We start from the raw sequence: 17,157 nt of genomic DNA on the forward strand, positions 1-17,157 counted from the left end.
GGGGGCGCCTTTTCCTCGCTCCCTCCCCTCTTCCCTCCCTCCCGCCGCCGCGGCTTTTGAGGAACGGGGCTGGGAGGCCGCCGCGTAGGTCGCCGGGGCCCGCATCCCCGAGGACTCCGCCTCACGCTCCGGAGGAGCCGGAGCGCGGCCGGGGGAGCTAGACGCCGAGGAGGCCGGCGGCCTTCGGCAAATTTCCGCCGAGACCCTCCGCTCTGGGCTTAGAAAGTTCTTGAGTTCGTATTTCCTTTTTAAATCCCGGTTGGCTATTAGCTCTTCGCCGGCACCTTTTTTTTTTTTTCCGGGAGAGGAGGGGGAGTGCGGGGAAAGGAGAGAAGAAAATAAAAAAGGATTTCCGCCCGGAGAGAGCGACAGTTGTGAGAGCTTTTCCTTCAGGAGACAGGAGCGGCGTTCGCGGCCGCCGCGGGCGCCCGGCCCCGCCGGCCCCACCATGCGCGAGCCGGCCTCCGGCTGTTGAGGCACGGAGACGCGGAAGCGTCGGCCGGCAGCACCGGGCTCTCGGCGCTCCCGGGCGCGTTCGGTCGGCCGGGCGGCGGCGGCGGCGGCGGCGGGATGGAGCCCGCGACCGCGCCCCAGCCCGACATGGCGCCGGAGCTGACCCCGGAGGAGGAGCAGGTAAGCGGGGCCGCGGCCGCGGCGGTGGGTGTGTCCGGACCCCCGAGGCCTAGGCCGGCCTCTGCCCGCGGAGGCCGCGCGCTCCACGGCCCCCGGCCCGCGGGTGCCCCTTCCCCCGGCGACCGCGCCCCAGGCCGTCAGCCCCCGACCCGGGGGACGCCGCGGGACGCAGCTCCCGGCCTCTTCGGTCCCTTAGGCTTACGGGCCTCAGATCGCCCCCTCCCCCCATTCTGGTGGTAATTCAAGTTCCTCGGACTGGGGGGCCTCCCTTTCCCTCCCACCACCCTCGACCCCCGACGTTTGCTGAACACCTACTTGCCTTCGGGCCCTCCACCCCTATAAATGTTCAGCTTCTTTCCTTAAGGGTTTGTGGTTTTTTAAGGACAGGCAAAGTCCCGTTGGGGAGGATTCCTGTGGGGAACATCTCCCCACCCGAGGAGAGTGGTGATAGGCAGTGGGTACGTAGATGCCCTAGATTTTCAGATGAGCCCCTCGGGCTTCTCACAGGGCTGTGGCAGGCCTACTTGGGCAGATTCTGGAAGATCCAGGCCTCATGCACCCGAAGCCCCTGGCCTGGACCGCCCTATTCAGCGCTCTCAAACTGGGCGCATCCTCTCACCCCCACTTCCCTACCCACCCTCCCATCTCATCTCGGTGTCTCCATCTTTCTGGAGCCTATGTTGAGCTCCATTGTCCCTTAAAGCTTATGACCTTCAGTTCCCTGGAGGAAGTGGTTTGCGGTGTCATTCTGGGGGTTTGGGTAAGGGAAAAGCCCAGGGCCCTTGTATCTTTCCCTCCTCCACATTCCTTCTGGGGAGACACGGACCACTCCTTCAGAGGAAGATTGGAAAATCTGCTAGCTGAGATTGGGAACCCTAAAGACTTTCGCTATCTCTTCCTTGGCACTGCCCATACCCGGCTTTAGCTATGCTCAAATATAGCCATAGTCTGATTTCATGTTTAAAAAAACAAAAACCTGAAATAAGAAAAAGATGAACCATACTGGTAACCCGTTTCAGGCCCTCCAGCCCTTATTCCCAAGGACCACATTTGGTAGCACAGTCTCTAGGGTGGAGACAGTCCGATTTTACAAACTAGTATTAGTTAATGGGCTTAAGACCTGATTTTTAAAAAGCTCTTGACTTTTCTCCTCATTTGTGGAGATGACATTTTTCACATTTGGCCTCAAACCACTATCTTGCCTTTTCACGCCTTGAGATAAAATCAGCATGGGAGGAAAAAAAAATTCTGCTCTGTAGGAGCAGTGGTAACATCCTGGTATCTGCAGTTGAGTGTTAATAAAATGCTAGTCAAGGCCTAGTGCAAGCAGGTGGCCAAGGAGCCTGTCCTTCCAGAATTAGGGAAATACTTCAGTACTAAGGTTGTGGTGTTGATTTTAAAGAGGCAAAACCCGTTCACTTCTTTTCCTTGGATTAGTCAGATTTAGAGTTTCTGTTTCTATGACTTAAAGGCATTAGTATTCCACTATGAAAACGGGATTAGGTTGCAAGTTAAAAAATTAAAACCAAGGAAAGCAAGTATTGATAAAGTCAGTGCTTTACTCTGTATAGAGTATTTGCATATACTTTTATAGTGTTTAGTAAAATCTTTGTATTTAGTGGAAATCTTTTACAGTGAATAAACGTGATGGGCATTAATAAGGACTGGATGGTAACGGTAAAATATTTTTATATTAAGATCAAGAAGGTATGTGGGTTTTTAAAATCATACCTTTTCCTACAAAATGTCAGGTTTTCTACAAGCATTTCAAAATGTTGAAGCAAACATAAAAGTAGCATAGTTCCAATTATTGTGATTGTAATGAAATTGTAAAATTTCATAGTTTAATATCACATAAGAGCACTCTTCACTGTTATGATTTATTTAGATTATGTTAAGCAGCCGCAAATTCATGTTGGTCTTATCTAAGTAGTGATCATGGGATATGACACCTTCATTTCATAATGCTGCCCCATTGCTGAAACCAATTTTATTTATTTCTTATCAAAAAATTTTTAATGTTTTATTTATTTTTGAGAGAGAGAGAGAGAGAGACAGAGAGCGAGCATGAGGCAGGGGGGAGGGCCAGAGAGAGGGAGACACAGAATCATCCAGAGCAGGCTCCAGGCTTTGAGCTGTCAGCACAGAGCCTGACCTGGGGCTCAAACTCAGGAACGCCTTGAGATCATGACCTGAGCTGAAGTCGGATGCTTAACCAACCCAGCCACCCAGGTGCCCCTCAAACCAATTTTAGAACTCATTTTAAAGCTTGTGGCAGAATCTTTCAGATATCTTCAGTGTTGGAAACATCTTATCCTTTTGAGGGTCAATTTGCTTTTTGGAAATACCAATCTTTTGGAATCTTATAAGTAAAGGATCACACTAGGTTAACACAGGTTCAGGCGAAAATGAAATACATTTATGCATTTAGGTCCTTTTGGGGGGTAGGTTAACTAACTGCTTTAAAGATGTTTCTGGAGCAGATCTCTCCTGAATGGTATATTCTTGTATATAGTCATGTGAATCAGAAACCCAGAAGTTTCTTGAACATTTTGCTTTCCCTCAGGCCCTGTACACTACACATCATCAGATTTTCCTGAATATCTCTCGAATTCATCAACTTCTTCCACTATCACCATCACCCTAGTGCCCAAGCTGTTGTTAAATGTATCCTTACAGAACTTTTGTTTCCTACCTGATCATCTGCATTCCTTATTCTTATTCCAGAAGGCAAAGGCAAATTGAAAATCTCATTGTGTCTCCAGTCTGCCTCCCTGCCCCTAAAAGAAGCATTTATAAAACCCTTCAGTGGCTTTTCATTACTCTTGGGATATAACAACTCCTGAGTATGATCTACAATGCATGGGCCCTGAGTGTGGTCTAGAGCCCTAGCTAATTCTCACACCTCATCTTTCCTCCAGGCACAGAGGCCTTTTGGTCCTGCATTCTTGCTGTTTTCTCCTGGTACAGGGTCTTTGTACGGACTGCTTTCCCCTGTCTGGGAACACCTGCCACTGTTAACTCTCTCTTCATCCTCAGCTTTTGCTTCCTCAGGAAGGCCTTCCTTGATCTCCCCAATTAAGTTAGATCTGTGTTACTGGCTCTTAGAGTACCATGTACTGTCCTTTATATCACTTTTCACAAGTTTACACTATTTGTGGGATTGCATGACTGGAAGCTCCATGAGGGTTGGAACTGTGTCTACTTTTGCCCATCGCCATATGCACATCGCCTAGCATAATGATTGGCACTTAGTGTATGGACATTCTGGAAATACTTGTGGAACAAAGAGTAGTTCGGTACATGAATAGAACACAGACAGCATCATCTCCTTTCTGAGGGGCTTGTAAAAATAAGGACATTGTTCATTTTTACATATACTTCTGAAGGTCATCATTATTGCTTTGTAGTCTCATTTCCTATCTAGGCATGTGCTGAACTGATATATCAAATTCTCATTTGTAACTCTGATGTTTCTTGCCTTTATTTTTTCAGTTCGCAGTAATTAACAGAGCTTACAATTGAGTTACAAGAAAAAGTGAGCTTTGCCTTTAATAAATTTACATGAATAGCAACAGGGTAATAACAGTAACTGTTTCCTGAGTTTCTGCTTTGAGTCAGGCTCCGCGCTGGGCATTTCACATACGATTAATCCTCATACGATTGGAATTATTACCTCATTTTGCAAACAAGAAAACTCAGACTGAGAGAAGGAAATTGCCCAAGGTCACATAGCTAGCAAGCAATGGAGCCATGATTTCCACCCAGTTCTGGGTTATTCTGCCTCCACTGCAAATGTTCCCTGTATTATACTACATAACTTCTCATGAAGCAGCTAGTTACCTTACTAAGATGTCTGCATGCATGTATAATAGTTAATTTTGTTGGTTTGGGTATTGATATATGTGTATTTGGTTTTGATGATGTGTCTTAAAATATGGTTTAAAAATTGCACAGAAGAAAAATTTTGGAAGACCTTTACTCAGACCTATTGCCAACAGAGACATACACAGTCTATGCAAGAAATTGTGATGAAAGTACTCTTGAGAAAAAATGTGTTCCTTAAGATAGGGTTGACGACTCTCCATTTTGAGGTGTGGTCACAATAAAAATTTAATTTTTTGATATCTTCTTTAGCTTTTGTATAGGAGAAATATTCATGGAACCAAATATGAAGAATATTATCTCTCCAAACTTTAAAAAGCTAGGTGTTTTGTATGTTAATGTGTACATATAAAAGCCTTTCTTCATGGGCTGGCAAAATTATAAGTTTGGCAGTGTGAAGGGTAATTTCTACATATCAGCATTAGTCTTCATTTTTATTATGTTACTGATTGTCTTAATTTCACTTTGCCAGAGCATATACTAACATTTGTACCTTGACCTGAAGTTGATAATTTTTGAATTATAGTTAACTTGAAAGATAATTAAGGGTTTCTTGAAGGGGGGGGGGTTAAAAAAGGGGGTCTCTTACTCATCTGTTCTATGTCTAAAACCTACAAAGTTTAAGTGAGACTCCCTGAGTTACATCTGTTTGCGCATAAGTTGTGAGAAATCTCTCTTTGTAATCAAACCATAAAATACTCACCTAGGATTCTAAGGATACTCAAATTCAGAAATTACAGCTTTTAAGGGTCTTGATTTTACATGGATTTCCCAGTAGTGATTAATAGGATAGAAGAATAGAGTAGTTTTCAAGGCGCCTGGGTGGCTCAGTTGGTTAAGCGTTGGACTTCTACTAAGGTCATGATCTCACAGTTCTTGAGCCTTGAATCAAGCCTTGCATCGAGCCTCACATCGGGCTGTGGGCTGTCAGCTTGCAGTCTGCTTTGGATCCTCTGTCTCTGTCTCTGTCTCTCTCTCTCTCTCTCTGCCCCCCTCCCATGTGCGCTTTCTCTCTCTCTCAAAAATAAATAAACTTTGAAAAGAACAGAGTAGTTTTCTAAAGTACTTATGCATTTATGCATATTTTTATTTTATGTTATTTAATTAATTTATTTTTGTGATAATGATTTCAGGAATTGAATTTAGTGATCCATCACTTATATAGAACACCCAGTGCTCATCCCAACAGGTGTCCTCCTTAACATCCCTTGCCCATTTAGCCCATCCCCCACTCAACACCCCTCCAGCAACCCTTAGTTTGTTCTCTGTATTTAAGAGTCTCTTAAGGTATGCCTCCCTTTGTTTTGTTTTAATTTTTTTTAATGTTTATTTATTGAGAGACAGAGAGAGGCAGAGTGTGAGTCAGGGAGGGGCAGAGAGAGAGAGGGAGACACAGAATCTGAAGCAGGCTCCAGACTCTGAGCTGTCAGCACAGAGCCCGACGCAGGGCTTGAACCCATGAACCGTTAGACGATGACCTGAGCCAAAGTCAGATACTTATCTGACTGAGTCACCCAGGCTCCCCTTTCTCTCTGTTTTTATATTATTTTTGCTTCCCTTCCCTTATGTTCATCTGTTTTGTATCTTAAATTCTTGTTTTACTTTTTTTAAGATTTGATTTTTAAGTGGGGCGCTGGGTGGCTCAGCCGGTTAAACGTCTGAATTTGGCCCAGGTCAAGATCTCACAGTTCGTGAGTTCGAGCCCCACATCAGGCTCTGTGTTGACAGCTTGGAGCCTGGAGTCTGCTTTGGATTCTGTGTCTGCCTCTCTCTCTGCCCCTCCCTAGCTCACGTTCGCGCGCGCGCGTGCTCTCTCTCTGTCAAAAATAAATAAACTTAAAAAAAAAAAAAGATTTGATTTTTAAATAATCTCTACCCCCAACATAGGGCTCAAACTCACAACCCCAAGATCAGGAGTCATGTGTGCCACTGACTGAGCCAGCCAGGCACCATGCATATTTTCATCTTAGACCAAAGTTGGTTTTAATAACTTGTATAGTGCTTCTTGCACATTAAAAATAATTCATGAATTTCTTTAAAGTTGCTGTAACAAATCTAATATTTATTTTCAAAGCCTCTAAAGAAAATTTCTATTTTAGAGTTAATGTTGTTCAGAGCATTATTGTGAAGTTAGTAAGTTAGTGCTTACATTGTAAGCACTCAGTAAAGTTAGCCTTTATCATAATATTCTCTGTTTTTGAATAGTGAAAGATTTTAGAGCCAAGTTAGCTTAAACTAATCCCAAGGGAGAAAAATATTTATATTTACCCTGGGGATTATCACTTAGCATGGATTCATATGAATGCCAGAAAATAGTTATCTTGTAACTCTATCACATAGTTTTCAAAAACCTATTCTAATTCTATGCTGTGGTTTGTGTTCTTACAACAGGGATCATCTGAAGCTAAAAATTTAACTGCCTTGCAGTGGACTTCAGAGATTTTTGGCATTTTTCCCAAGGGCAAGGGTTTTTGTCCTGGTTCTTGTGGCCAAGAACTTCCCTTTTCCCACAGCCTCACATGTCCTGTGCTAAATGTCATCTGTCCCCCCAGAAGTATCCATACGTCAAGGACCAGATGATTCATAACATTAAGTAGAGGCCTTCCAGAGAGCGGAAAGATGAAGAATTCTCATTATTTTCATTATTGCCAGTAACTAATGATGTTGTAATTAACAATCAGGTGAAATCTCATCTGGATGTGAGAATTTTACTCTGTTAAAATTTCTGAGCATATCAATGGCCTTGGACTTCACTTTTGTGGATGTTAAGGAACCTGGAGGTTTTCTCTAGGAACCTGACTTTTAGTCAGGTTCAATTCAATTAATGAATTGAAAAGTAAGACACTTCCTTTGGAAAGGAGCTAAACTGTTTCACAGAGGTAAAAGTTAAATGTTCTCTCTCTTTCTCTCAAAAATTCACATTAAAAAAAAAATTAGATGCCATCGTCCTAACTCTGTTCATATGCTAAAACCTACAGTGCCAGTTACAGCCATTTCATGCTTGTTCTACCACCCGTCTCGATGTCTCACACAACTGGGGATATTTTCTTTTTCCAAATCAGTCATTATCATATTTGCCACCTGTGCATGCCTCTGTACAAGAGCTCCTTGGTTGCTCTTTCTGGCCACTGGAATAGTCCCTGTTTTTTATTCCTCTTCCTCCGGAGTAGGAGCAGATGTACCTGGAACAGGTATTTTAGCCTGTATTCTTCAGTGCTGGAGGGCGTATACCTGCTGGAAGGAGCACTTTCATGTCTGACTTTGAAAAGACCTCTTGAGTAACTAACTGAAATGGCATGAGATAGGCAGCAGGGGTGGGAGACTGAGATGCCGTAGAGCCCATGGGAAGAGTGGTTTGTTTATTAAGGATTGGTTATCTCTTAGATCTAGATTATAAAATGATGAGAACAAGACAGGTTAGAGGTGACTTTTTCTTTAGTTTCTGATTCTAAGAAAAACATTCCATTTTTCTCTAGGAAAGACCATTTCTGTTTTATGTATTGGTTTCCTCTGAAATACCAAACCTACCCAAAACACACATGCATAGTTCTTGTCTTTTATTCAGCACAGGTGGCACAGAAATGACTAGCTTTATGGAATTCTTATGAAACCAGAATTCTCAGAATTGATGGGCGGATTCTAAAGAGAGCTGTCTATGACTTTAGTACTGAAGTGTCTAGGGACATTAATCCGTAAATTACTTGTTCATTCCTTGAATTGGCTAAGTTTTACGTTTGTATTTGCTTTTATATATATCACTAATTAAATGATATACATCATTATTAAAATAATATTTTTAAAAATAGTCTTAGGTTCTCTACAATGATCATATATTTCTTTTATCATTAAAGTCAATAACATCTTGTAAAAAGTGCTGCATGCACTATATAAGTGTGGGATTATGTTATTAAATGCTGAGGGCGCCTGAGTGGCTCAGTCGGTTAAGTAACTGACTTCAGCTCAGGTCATGATCTCATGGGTTCTAGCCCAGCATCCGGCTCTGCTGGCGGTTCAGGGCCGAGACACAGGATTCTGTGTCTCCCCCTCTCTGCCCCTCCCCTGCTTGCGCATGCGCTCTCTCTCTCTCTCTCTCTCTCTCTAATAATAAACGTTAAAAATTTTTTTTTTTAATGCTGAGATCCCGGGGTGCCTGGGTGGCTCAGTCGGTTAAGCGGCCAACTTCAGCTCAGGTCATGATCTCGCGGTCCGTGAGTTTGAGCCCCGCGTCGGGCTCTGTGCTGACAGCTCAGAGCCTGGAGCCTGTTTCCGATTCTGTGTCTCCCTCTCTCTGCCCCTTCCCCGTTCATGCTCTGTCTCTCTCTGTCTCAAAAATAAATAAACGTTAAAAATTTTTTTTTAAAAAATGCTGAGATCCCAGTATTTAAAATTAATGCAAATCTAGCCTTTTTCTAAACAGAACTATTTGCAAGTGAAACCTGGGCCTTTTGGGAGATGATGGCAATAAGTCTTAGGTAAACTTCAGGAATCCCCAGCTTCCTTTGTGGCTCCAGTTTTATTTTATATTTTTGAGTTTGTTTTGTTTTCTTTTTTTAAGGAACTTTTAGGAAACATTAATTAATTTAAATAAGTAACATCCCTTACAGTTACAAAATGCTCAGTAAATAGTTGTGCTAATAGTATTCTTATTCTTTCTGCAACACCAACAATTTTTTTTCAGGTAAGTAAAGGAAGAATAATTAAGAATTTAACTTTGTAGCAATGAGATAGAGGATTTCAAGATTGCCTGACTTCTGACAGTTACCATGCATGAGTAATGTATCTAGAAGATGGTAGTGGGGATACCTGCAGCTGATTTTATGCTGTTATCACTTTCTGCACCATTCATTAGTTCACTGATTTATTTCATCTTTCTTGGTTATAGATTACCTTTAGGTGCATTGGTCAGCATTGTCTTTTTTATTTTTTTTTCCCAGATAAAACTTTAAAGGTCATCTGATCTAAAAATGACTCATTTGTGGAGTGCGAAGAGTAACAGTTTATATTATCTTCTATATCTTTCTTTTTTAAAAAAAATATTTTATTTATTTTTTGAGAGAGACTGTAAGCGAGGGAGGGGCAAAGGAAGAAGGGAACAGAGGATCTGACGTGGGCTCTGCTGACAAGCTGACAGCAGCGAGCCTAACGTGGGGCTTGAACGAATTCACAATCCATGAGATCATGACCAGAGCCAAAGTTGGATGCTCAACTGACGGAGCCACCCAGGTGCTCCATCTTCCTTATCTTTCTTAAACAGCATTTGTGAAAACATTCTCATTCCATGGTTTATCTCAGTGGTTCTCAACCAGGATGATTTCAAAACAGCCCTCTCGGCCCCAAATAAATGTCTATGTCTAGAGATACATTTGATTGTCACAATTAGAGGGTGCTACTGGCATTTGGTGGGTAGAGGCTAGGAATGCTGTGAAACATCCATAAATGTATAGGACAGCCCACCACAACCAAGAATTATCAGACCCAGACTGGCAATAGTCCCAAGGTTGAGAAACTCTGTAATTTAGTTTTGTTTTTTTTTTTTTAGAGAAAGCAAGCAGAGGAGAGGGGTGGAGGGGGGAGGGAGAGAGAGGGAGGGAGGGAGAAGAGAGAGTCTTAAGCAGGCTCCATGCTCAGCACCTAGCTTGATGCAGGGCTCCATCCCACGACCCTGGGGTCATGACCTTAGCCAAAATCAACAGTCATCCGCTCAACTGACTGAGCCACCCAGGCTCCCCGAGGAACCCTAGTTTATATCTGAAGGAATTTTGTGGTTCTTAGGAACAGAGATACAAATTCCTGCTCTTTAGTTGAAGATAGGTCTTTGGTTAACACATTTAGTATTTATTCAAATATGTGTCCCCAGATACTGATTTCTGGGATTAACTTTACGTACTGAAAAGTGAAAAACTCTTGTGTTTTATTTTATAGCATAACCATCACAGAGTATCGATAAAATGAGCCATTTGCAGGGGTTTTCAGGGATGGGAGGGATTTTATGTGACAAGGAGAACATTACTGAGCTCTGCCATGTAATGATAATGGGAGGTGTCAGTTTTGCTTTCCCCTCTAAGTGTTTCTGAGCTTCTGTTCCTCCAGTGAGTGAGGTGATTATTATGTATCTTCCTTTTCATGTTAATGTCTGCCAAGAGGAAGGTTTTACAGATTATAAACAGAAAATCTGTTCATTCAGCAATCATTATTGTCTACTGTGTACCAAGTTCTTGATCAGCATGGATGAGGGGCTCTCTGTCTTTGAGGAGTTGCCCTCTAGTTCTAAGCAGTTCTAGAATTGTGGGGTACCCACCAAGGAAGAGGCCCTCTTATACCCAGTGAGGGCAGGATCTCCATCTCTGTATCCTTAGTGCACATTGTGAGAGCTCAAAATACATTTGCTGAGGAATGAGTGAAAGCATGTTGGAATTATTTATTCCTCACACAACCCAGGAAACTGGTATTCTTTTGCTCAGGATGATTGTCTATGTGATAATTGGGATGATGCTCTGAGGCTTTCAGTAATTTACCGAGGAGGCAGCACTGGGACACAAACTGATTAAATGCGGTGCTCGTTCTAGTAAACTTCGTCTGTTTTACCGACATATTTCTATGTATGACACACCTATATACATGTATACCAGAAATAGCTCTCTCGGCACTTGGGGGTTGAAGATTCCTGGTTTCTGCTATTCCCAAGTTTTCCTACAGAGAAGTGGCTACATTGTTACCAGCTGGTTATTGTACATTTATTTATGAAAGAAATTATATGCTTTAATGGGGTTAATGAACTTGGGGGTTCATATAGGTCTCTGGCTGTACCTCTCAGAATGTTAATAGGTCTCCCCTTTGCCTTTATGAAGCCAGTCTTTAGTCTTTTATATATAAAGATTAATCTTTCATGTATTATAATCAGCATAATGGGGAAGCATATGTAATATACATGCCTAGGATGAAACTGTAGCTTTTTTTTCTTTAATTTTTTAAATGTTTTATTTATTTTTAAGACAGAGAGAGTGCAGATGGGTCAGAGAGAGAGGGAGACACAGAACCCGAAGCAGGCTCCAGGCTCCAAGCTGTGAGCACAGAGCCCGACGCGGGGCTCGAACTCAGGAACTATGAGATCATGACCTGAGCTGAAGTCGGACACTCAACCAACAGAGCCACCCAGGAGCCCCTGAAACTGTAGCTTTTTAAATTGTTTTTCCCTGGCGCCTGGGTGGCTCGTTCAGTTAAGCAGCTGACTCTTGATTTTGGCTCAGGTCATGATCTCAAGGTCGTGGGATATTGGGCCCCGCGTTGGGTTCTGTGCTGAGCGTGGAGCCTATTTAGGATTCTCTCCCTCTCCCCGCCCCCCGCCCCTCTCATGCTCTTCTCTCCCAAAATAAATAAACCTAAAAAATAAATAAATAAATAGTTTTTTTCCATGATACCTTCGCTTTGCTCTTGTTTTGGCTGCACTTAAGCTACTACTAGAGTTTATTTCTCAATTCTTGCCAAGTGTAAAAGTTGAGAAAAATTTTTCCTAAAAACAAAAAAAAATTTTTTTTCTCCTTCTTTCACTTTCTATACTCACAGGTTTCTCTCTTAGATTCATAAAGGAAGAAAAAGAGTTACCGAGAGGAAGACCTGGAGCCTCAAACATAATACACAAGCATCAGAAAAGCTTTACTTGGGAAAAGCCGTTTGTTTCACTCAGTGTAGCTCTTCCATGCTAGGAAAACCCCCGAAGTGATGAGAAAATATTTCTAGTGAGGTTAGGGACTTAACAGTGATACAGCTAGCAAGATTAAAATATACAGGATTTCCAGTATACTTTTGTTTTCAAAAACATAACTGTACATCTTTTTTTTTTTCTTTAGCCATCCAAAACATCATTTTCTTTCATAGCTGATATCAAACTAAGCAAATGCTAGCTTTGGAGGTGATTTTGTGAGAAAATTAGAAGCAACTGGAAATTTGTGTTTTGAATGATAATGCTTGGAAACTCTAGTCAGGACCTCTAATTGTTGTCGTGCTGCCCTTATAGTGCTACAAATATTGGTAAAAGCCCATGTCAAAACTTGTGATAACAATAGTGACTAAGCATTACCTATTAGGATGACTGTAATTTTTTTTAATTTTTTTTTTGACATTTATTTATTTTTGAGAGACAGAGACAGAGCATGAGCAGAGGAGGGGCAGAGAGAGAGGGAGACACAGAATCAGAAGCAGGCTCTAGGCTCTGAGCTGTCAGCACAGAGCCTGACGTGGGGCTCGAACTCACAAACTGTGAGATCATGACCTGAGCTGGTCAGTTACTTAACTGACTGAGCCACCCAGGCACCCCAGGATGACTGTAATTTTTAAAAATATTTATTTATTTATTTGGGGGAGAGTGCAAATGGGGGAGGGGCAGAGAGAGGGGGACAGAGAATCCTAAGCGGGCTCTGTGCTGACTGGCTGACAGCAGCGAACTCAGGAACTGTGAGATCATGACCTGAGCCCAAGTCGGACGCTTACTCAGCTGAGCCATCCATTGCCTCTAGCTATAATTTTTTTTAAAAAAGAAAGAAAATAGGGGCGCCTGGGTGGCTCAGTCAGTTAGGTGTCCAACTTCGGGTCAGGTCATGGTCTTGAGGTTCTTGAGTTGGAGCCCCGCATCGGGCTCTGTGCTGACAGCCCAGCAGTTCCTGAGTTCCTGAGTTCGCTATTGTCAGCACAGAGCCCGCTTCGGATTCTGTGTCTCCCTCTCTCTCTGCCCCTCCCCTGACTTATCTGTCTCTCTCTCTCTTTCAAAAAATGAATAAACATCAAATAAGTAAGTAAATAAATAAATAAGACAGAAAAAATACCAAGTATTGGTATTGTTGGTGGGAGTGTAAAATGGTGAAGCCACTGTGGAAAACAGTTTGACAGTTTCTTAAAAGATTAAAGGTAGAACTACCATGTAACCCTGCAATTTTACTTGTAGGTGTATGTCCGTGTCATAGCATCAGTCACAGTAACCCAAAGGTAGAAGCAACTTGAGTGTCCGTCGACAGATGGATAGTTAAACAAAATGTGTTATATACATACAATGGAATATTACTCAGCCTTAAAAAGACATGAAATTTTGATATATGTTGCCATGTGGATGAACCTCAAAAACACTGCTTATTGGGGCACCTGGCTGGCTTAGTCAGTGGAGCGGGTGACTCTTGATCTCAGGGTTGTGAGTTCAAGCCCCATGTTGGGTGTAGAAATTACTTAAGAATGAAATCTTAAAAAAAAAAAAAAAAAACCAACAACCCACTATATTTATTGAAATAGGTCAGACACAGAAAGACAAATATATGATTCCATTTACATGAGTAACTAGAATAGGCAAATTTATAGAGAGAAAGTAGAGCAGTAGGGTTGGGGGAAGATGGGAAAGAGGATTATTGTTTAATGGGTACTGAGTTTTGTTGGGGGTGATGAAAAAGTTTGGGTATAGATAGTGGTGATGGTTACCCACCATTGTGAATGTATTTAATGCCACTGATTTGTATACTTATGAATGGTGAAAATAATGAATATTATATGTAGGGGCATCTGGGTGGCTCAGTTGGCTAAGTGTCCCAACTTGTGCTTTCAGGATGGAGCCCTGCCTGAGTCAAGGATTCTTGGTCTCTCTCTGTCTGTCTCTCTGCCCTCCCCCGCTGGTGTGTGCACCCTCTCTCTCCCTCTTTCTCTCTCTCTCTTAAAAATAAAACACATTAAAAAAAGGAAAAACGATAAATATTATGTGTATATTTTACCACCATAAAATAATGGTTAAGCACTATTCTAATTGCTTTACAGGTTTTAATGTTTTGGTTAGTGAATAATGTAGCTGGTGAGGCATAGGAAAGAGAATAGGTGTTAATTCCACTTCTGGTTTGGCTGCTGATCTTGAGCCTAGAATCACTTATGTAAGTGCTATTTCTCAGTTACAGAATGTAGCTATGTTAATAATTTGTTAGGATGTAAATTGTCGTTTGTTTTTAAGCTCTTGAATGTTTCACATGTGAGATCCAGTTAAGGTCTACTCTACTCTGTAGGAGAATAAGGAATTTTCTGTGTGGGACAAAGCACTGAATGTTATGATGCAAATGGACCCAATTTGTACAGCATCTTCCTCTTCCCCCACCCCCACTCCCAATATAGTTCTGGGAGTGACTTGAAATATTGATCCGGAGCAGTGGTTCTCAGAGAGTTGTCTCCAGACCAGCTGTGTGAGCATGCCCTCAGAGCTTTTTAAAAATGCACATATTCAACTCCCACCCCAGACCTACTGCATCAGAAACTCTAGGCTTAAGGTTCAACAATCTATATTTAACAAGCCTCCAAACGCACACTCAAATTTGAGAACTGGTGATCTAGAGAATAGGGTGTTGCGTTGGTAGGGGAACCATCTAAAAGTGGGTTTAAATACTCAGGCTCACTTCAGGAAGAGAAGGCCTAGATTTACAAATTGACTCTAGAACTGTAAGTATAGAACTAGTTTGAACTGGATGAAAGCTCCAGGTATTGTCTGATTCTAGACTAGAACTCTACTGTTCCCTGGTAAAGGAACAGTAAGGCAAAGTTCTCAAAACGCTAGCATTTACCATGGTTTCTCTCATCCAAAGAAAGAGCAGAGCCTGTACCTACTTTAGAAATAGAAATTGAACCACAATGTCTACATGGTTGAAAACAACAGGGCATTGAGACACCTGATGTCCCCTGCAGATGGCATTCCCTAGAGACATGCTTGGCTTCCAAGGGAGTACTGAATGAAAGGAGACACAGACTGTTCTGATTCGGCCAGGAAAACCTGCCAACTTTGACAGGGCTATTCCATAGGGAAGCTCGTGTTACTGCAATGTCAGTTGCCCTGATAATCTGGACCTAGGAGTTACCAGATTTTACTGTCTGAATCCTGCCAGGGAGCTGAGCCCAGTTCTAATTGGAACTGAAAATGGGGCGCTGCAGTGAGGACAGCCAGATTACAGGCAGCTTTTGCAGGCTTCATTCTTTGTAGGTTTGCAAATGGCCTCTTAGGTACAGTAAACTGTACTACTTGTACTATTTTAGGAGCATGAATAGGTTTGCCCTTGAGTTTGTTTATCTGAGAGCCTCCTTAGGCTGGGAAGTATTGATTCAATGAGTTTGAAATGGCTGAGGTGTGAGGTGTGACATTGCCTAATGAAGTGCTCTGGCCACCTGTATCCCTTTCAGGGAGTAATGGACATTTAGGAAGAGTTCCAGTGTCTTGAGTATGTGATAAAGACACAGGACTCTGTTACCTAGAGTACAAGTTGTGGGGCTTATCTTAGGAAAAAAGCAAGAGGCTAGTTACATTTGGTGTAGACTAGCAGCAGCAGGTCTAATCTACAGGCAAAGGCCAGGTTAACAACAGGTCTGACATGCCAGGTCCTAGAGTTGTGAGTTAGCAGTCATCAAGTCACTCCTCTCAGATCCATGTGACATGGGCAAAATTGAATTTGAGGTGTGTGTGTGGAGAGGGAGAGGGGGAGAGGGAGATAAAGATGAAGGGAGGAATGTGTTAGTTATTGAGGAACAGAAGTAGTTGACAGGTAACTGCTATTGTGTGAAGAGGAAGAAATATAGAACCAGGAAGGGACTAGTTACTGTGGTTTCAAAGCTTCTCACTCTTCTGATCTTTTCCTGAATTGATTCTCATTTGCCGGTAACCTTAAAATTAAGCACTCAGGACTGAAGACAGTCTTACAAATAAAGTCTGATGGCCTCCTTGTTTGGGGCTTACTTGTTTTGGACACTGTGCTTCTGTAATGTGTTCCAAAATCACAATAATTTTTGGCAGTGTTGGCAAACTATTGACTCATAGGTTCAAGTTAACTAAGATCCCTAAGTCTTTTCTTATGTGTTCCTGTTAAATTTCTTCTGGTGTTTCTAAAATTGATTTTCTTGCACTTTTCCTGTATAAATTTTATTCTGTTAGATTTAATGTTCACTGAGCATTTTGTGAACATTTTTGTTAAGCCTTATGTGCCAAGAACTTTACAATATTACCTTTTCTCTCCTCTTGTAACAATTCTGTGAAGTGTAATTTCTCTTTTATAGAATAGAAATTAAGGCTCAAACAGATTAAGTAATTTGCTTGCATTCTAAACAGTGAAGTAGAATCAGGCATTCAAACCGGTCTGACTCCAAAGTCTCTTGCTTTTGAATACCATTCTTGCCCATTGTTCCATCCCGTTTTGATCTTTTAGATCTGTGTTCTGTTTTAAATATATTTGTTCTCTGGGGCACCTGGGTGGCTCAGTCTGTTGAGTGTCCGACTTCAGCTCAGGTCATGATCTCACGGTTCGTGAGTTTGAGCCCCGCATCGGGTTTGTGCCTATAGCCTGCGGAGCCTGGAGCCTGCTTCGGGTTCTGTATCTCCCTCTCTCTCTGCCCCGCCCCCCTCTCGCTCTGTCTCTGTCTCTCAAAAATGAATAAACGTTAAAAAAATTTTTTTAAATATATTTATTCTCTTAGCTAAAGGCCCTCTTACATTGTCAGCATGACCCAGTGATCTTATCTAAGTCATTTATAACAGTGGGACCGGGCCAGGTATGGATGCAGAGCAAATCAAGGGAAAGAGCATGGCCTTTAGAGTCAGATTTGGTTTTGGAATCTTGGTCGTATCATCACAAGTGGTGTGAC

General features: G+C 42.2%; 1 protein-coding gene across 3 annotated transcripts in view; it reads left to right on the plus strand.

The window, feature by feature from the left end:
- The first annotated feature begins 381 nt into the window (after positions 1–381).
- The window catches only part of PTPN9 (protein tyrosine phosphatase non-receptor type 9), an 81,080-nt gene continuing 64,304 nt past the window's right edge, over positions 382–17,157 (plus strand). For 2 of the 3 annotated variants that reach the window (XM_047074761.1, XM_047074763.1), the window contains exon 1: positions 563–633. Coding sequence is in view for 1 of the 3 variants with exons in the window: in XM_047074764.1 (XP_046930720.1) it covers positions 571–633 (63 nt within the window). In the remaining 2 variants the exon portion in view is untranslated. Of the gene's footprint in view, positions 634–17,157 lie in introns of all 3 variants that reach the window. The other variant, XM_047074764.1, reaches the window with a different exon arrangement.

The sequence above is a fragment of the Lynx rufus genome, unplaced genomic scaffold, assembly GCF_022079265.1.
Source record: "Lynx rufus isolate CCGP_SWC_20201006 ecotype Redwood Valley unplaced genomic scaffold, mLynRuf1.p SCAF_13, whole genome shotgun sequence".
NCBI classification, from domain to species: domain Eukaryota; kingdom Metazoa; phylum Chordata; class Mammalia; order Carnivora; family Felidae; genus Lynx; species Lynx rufus.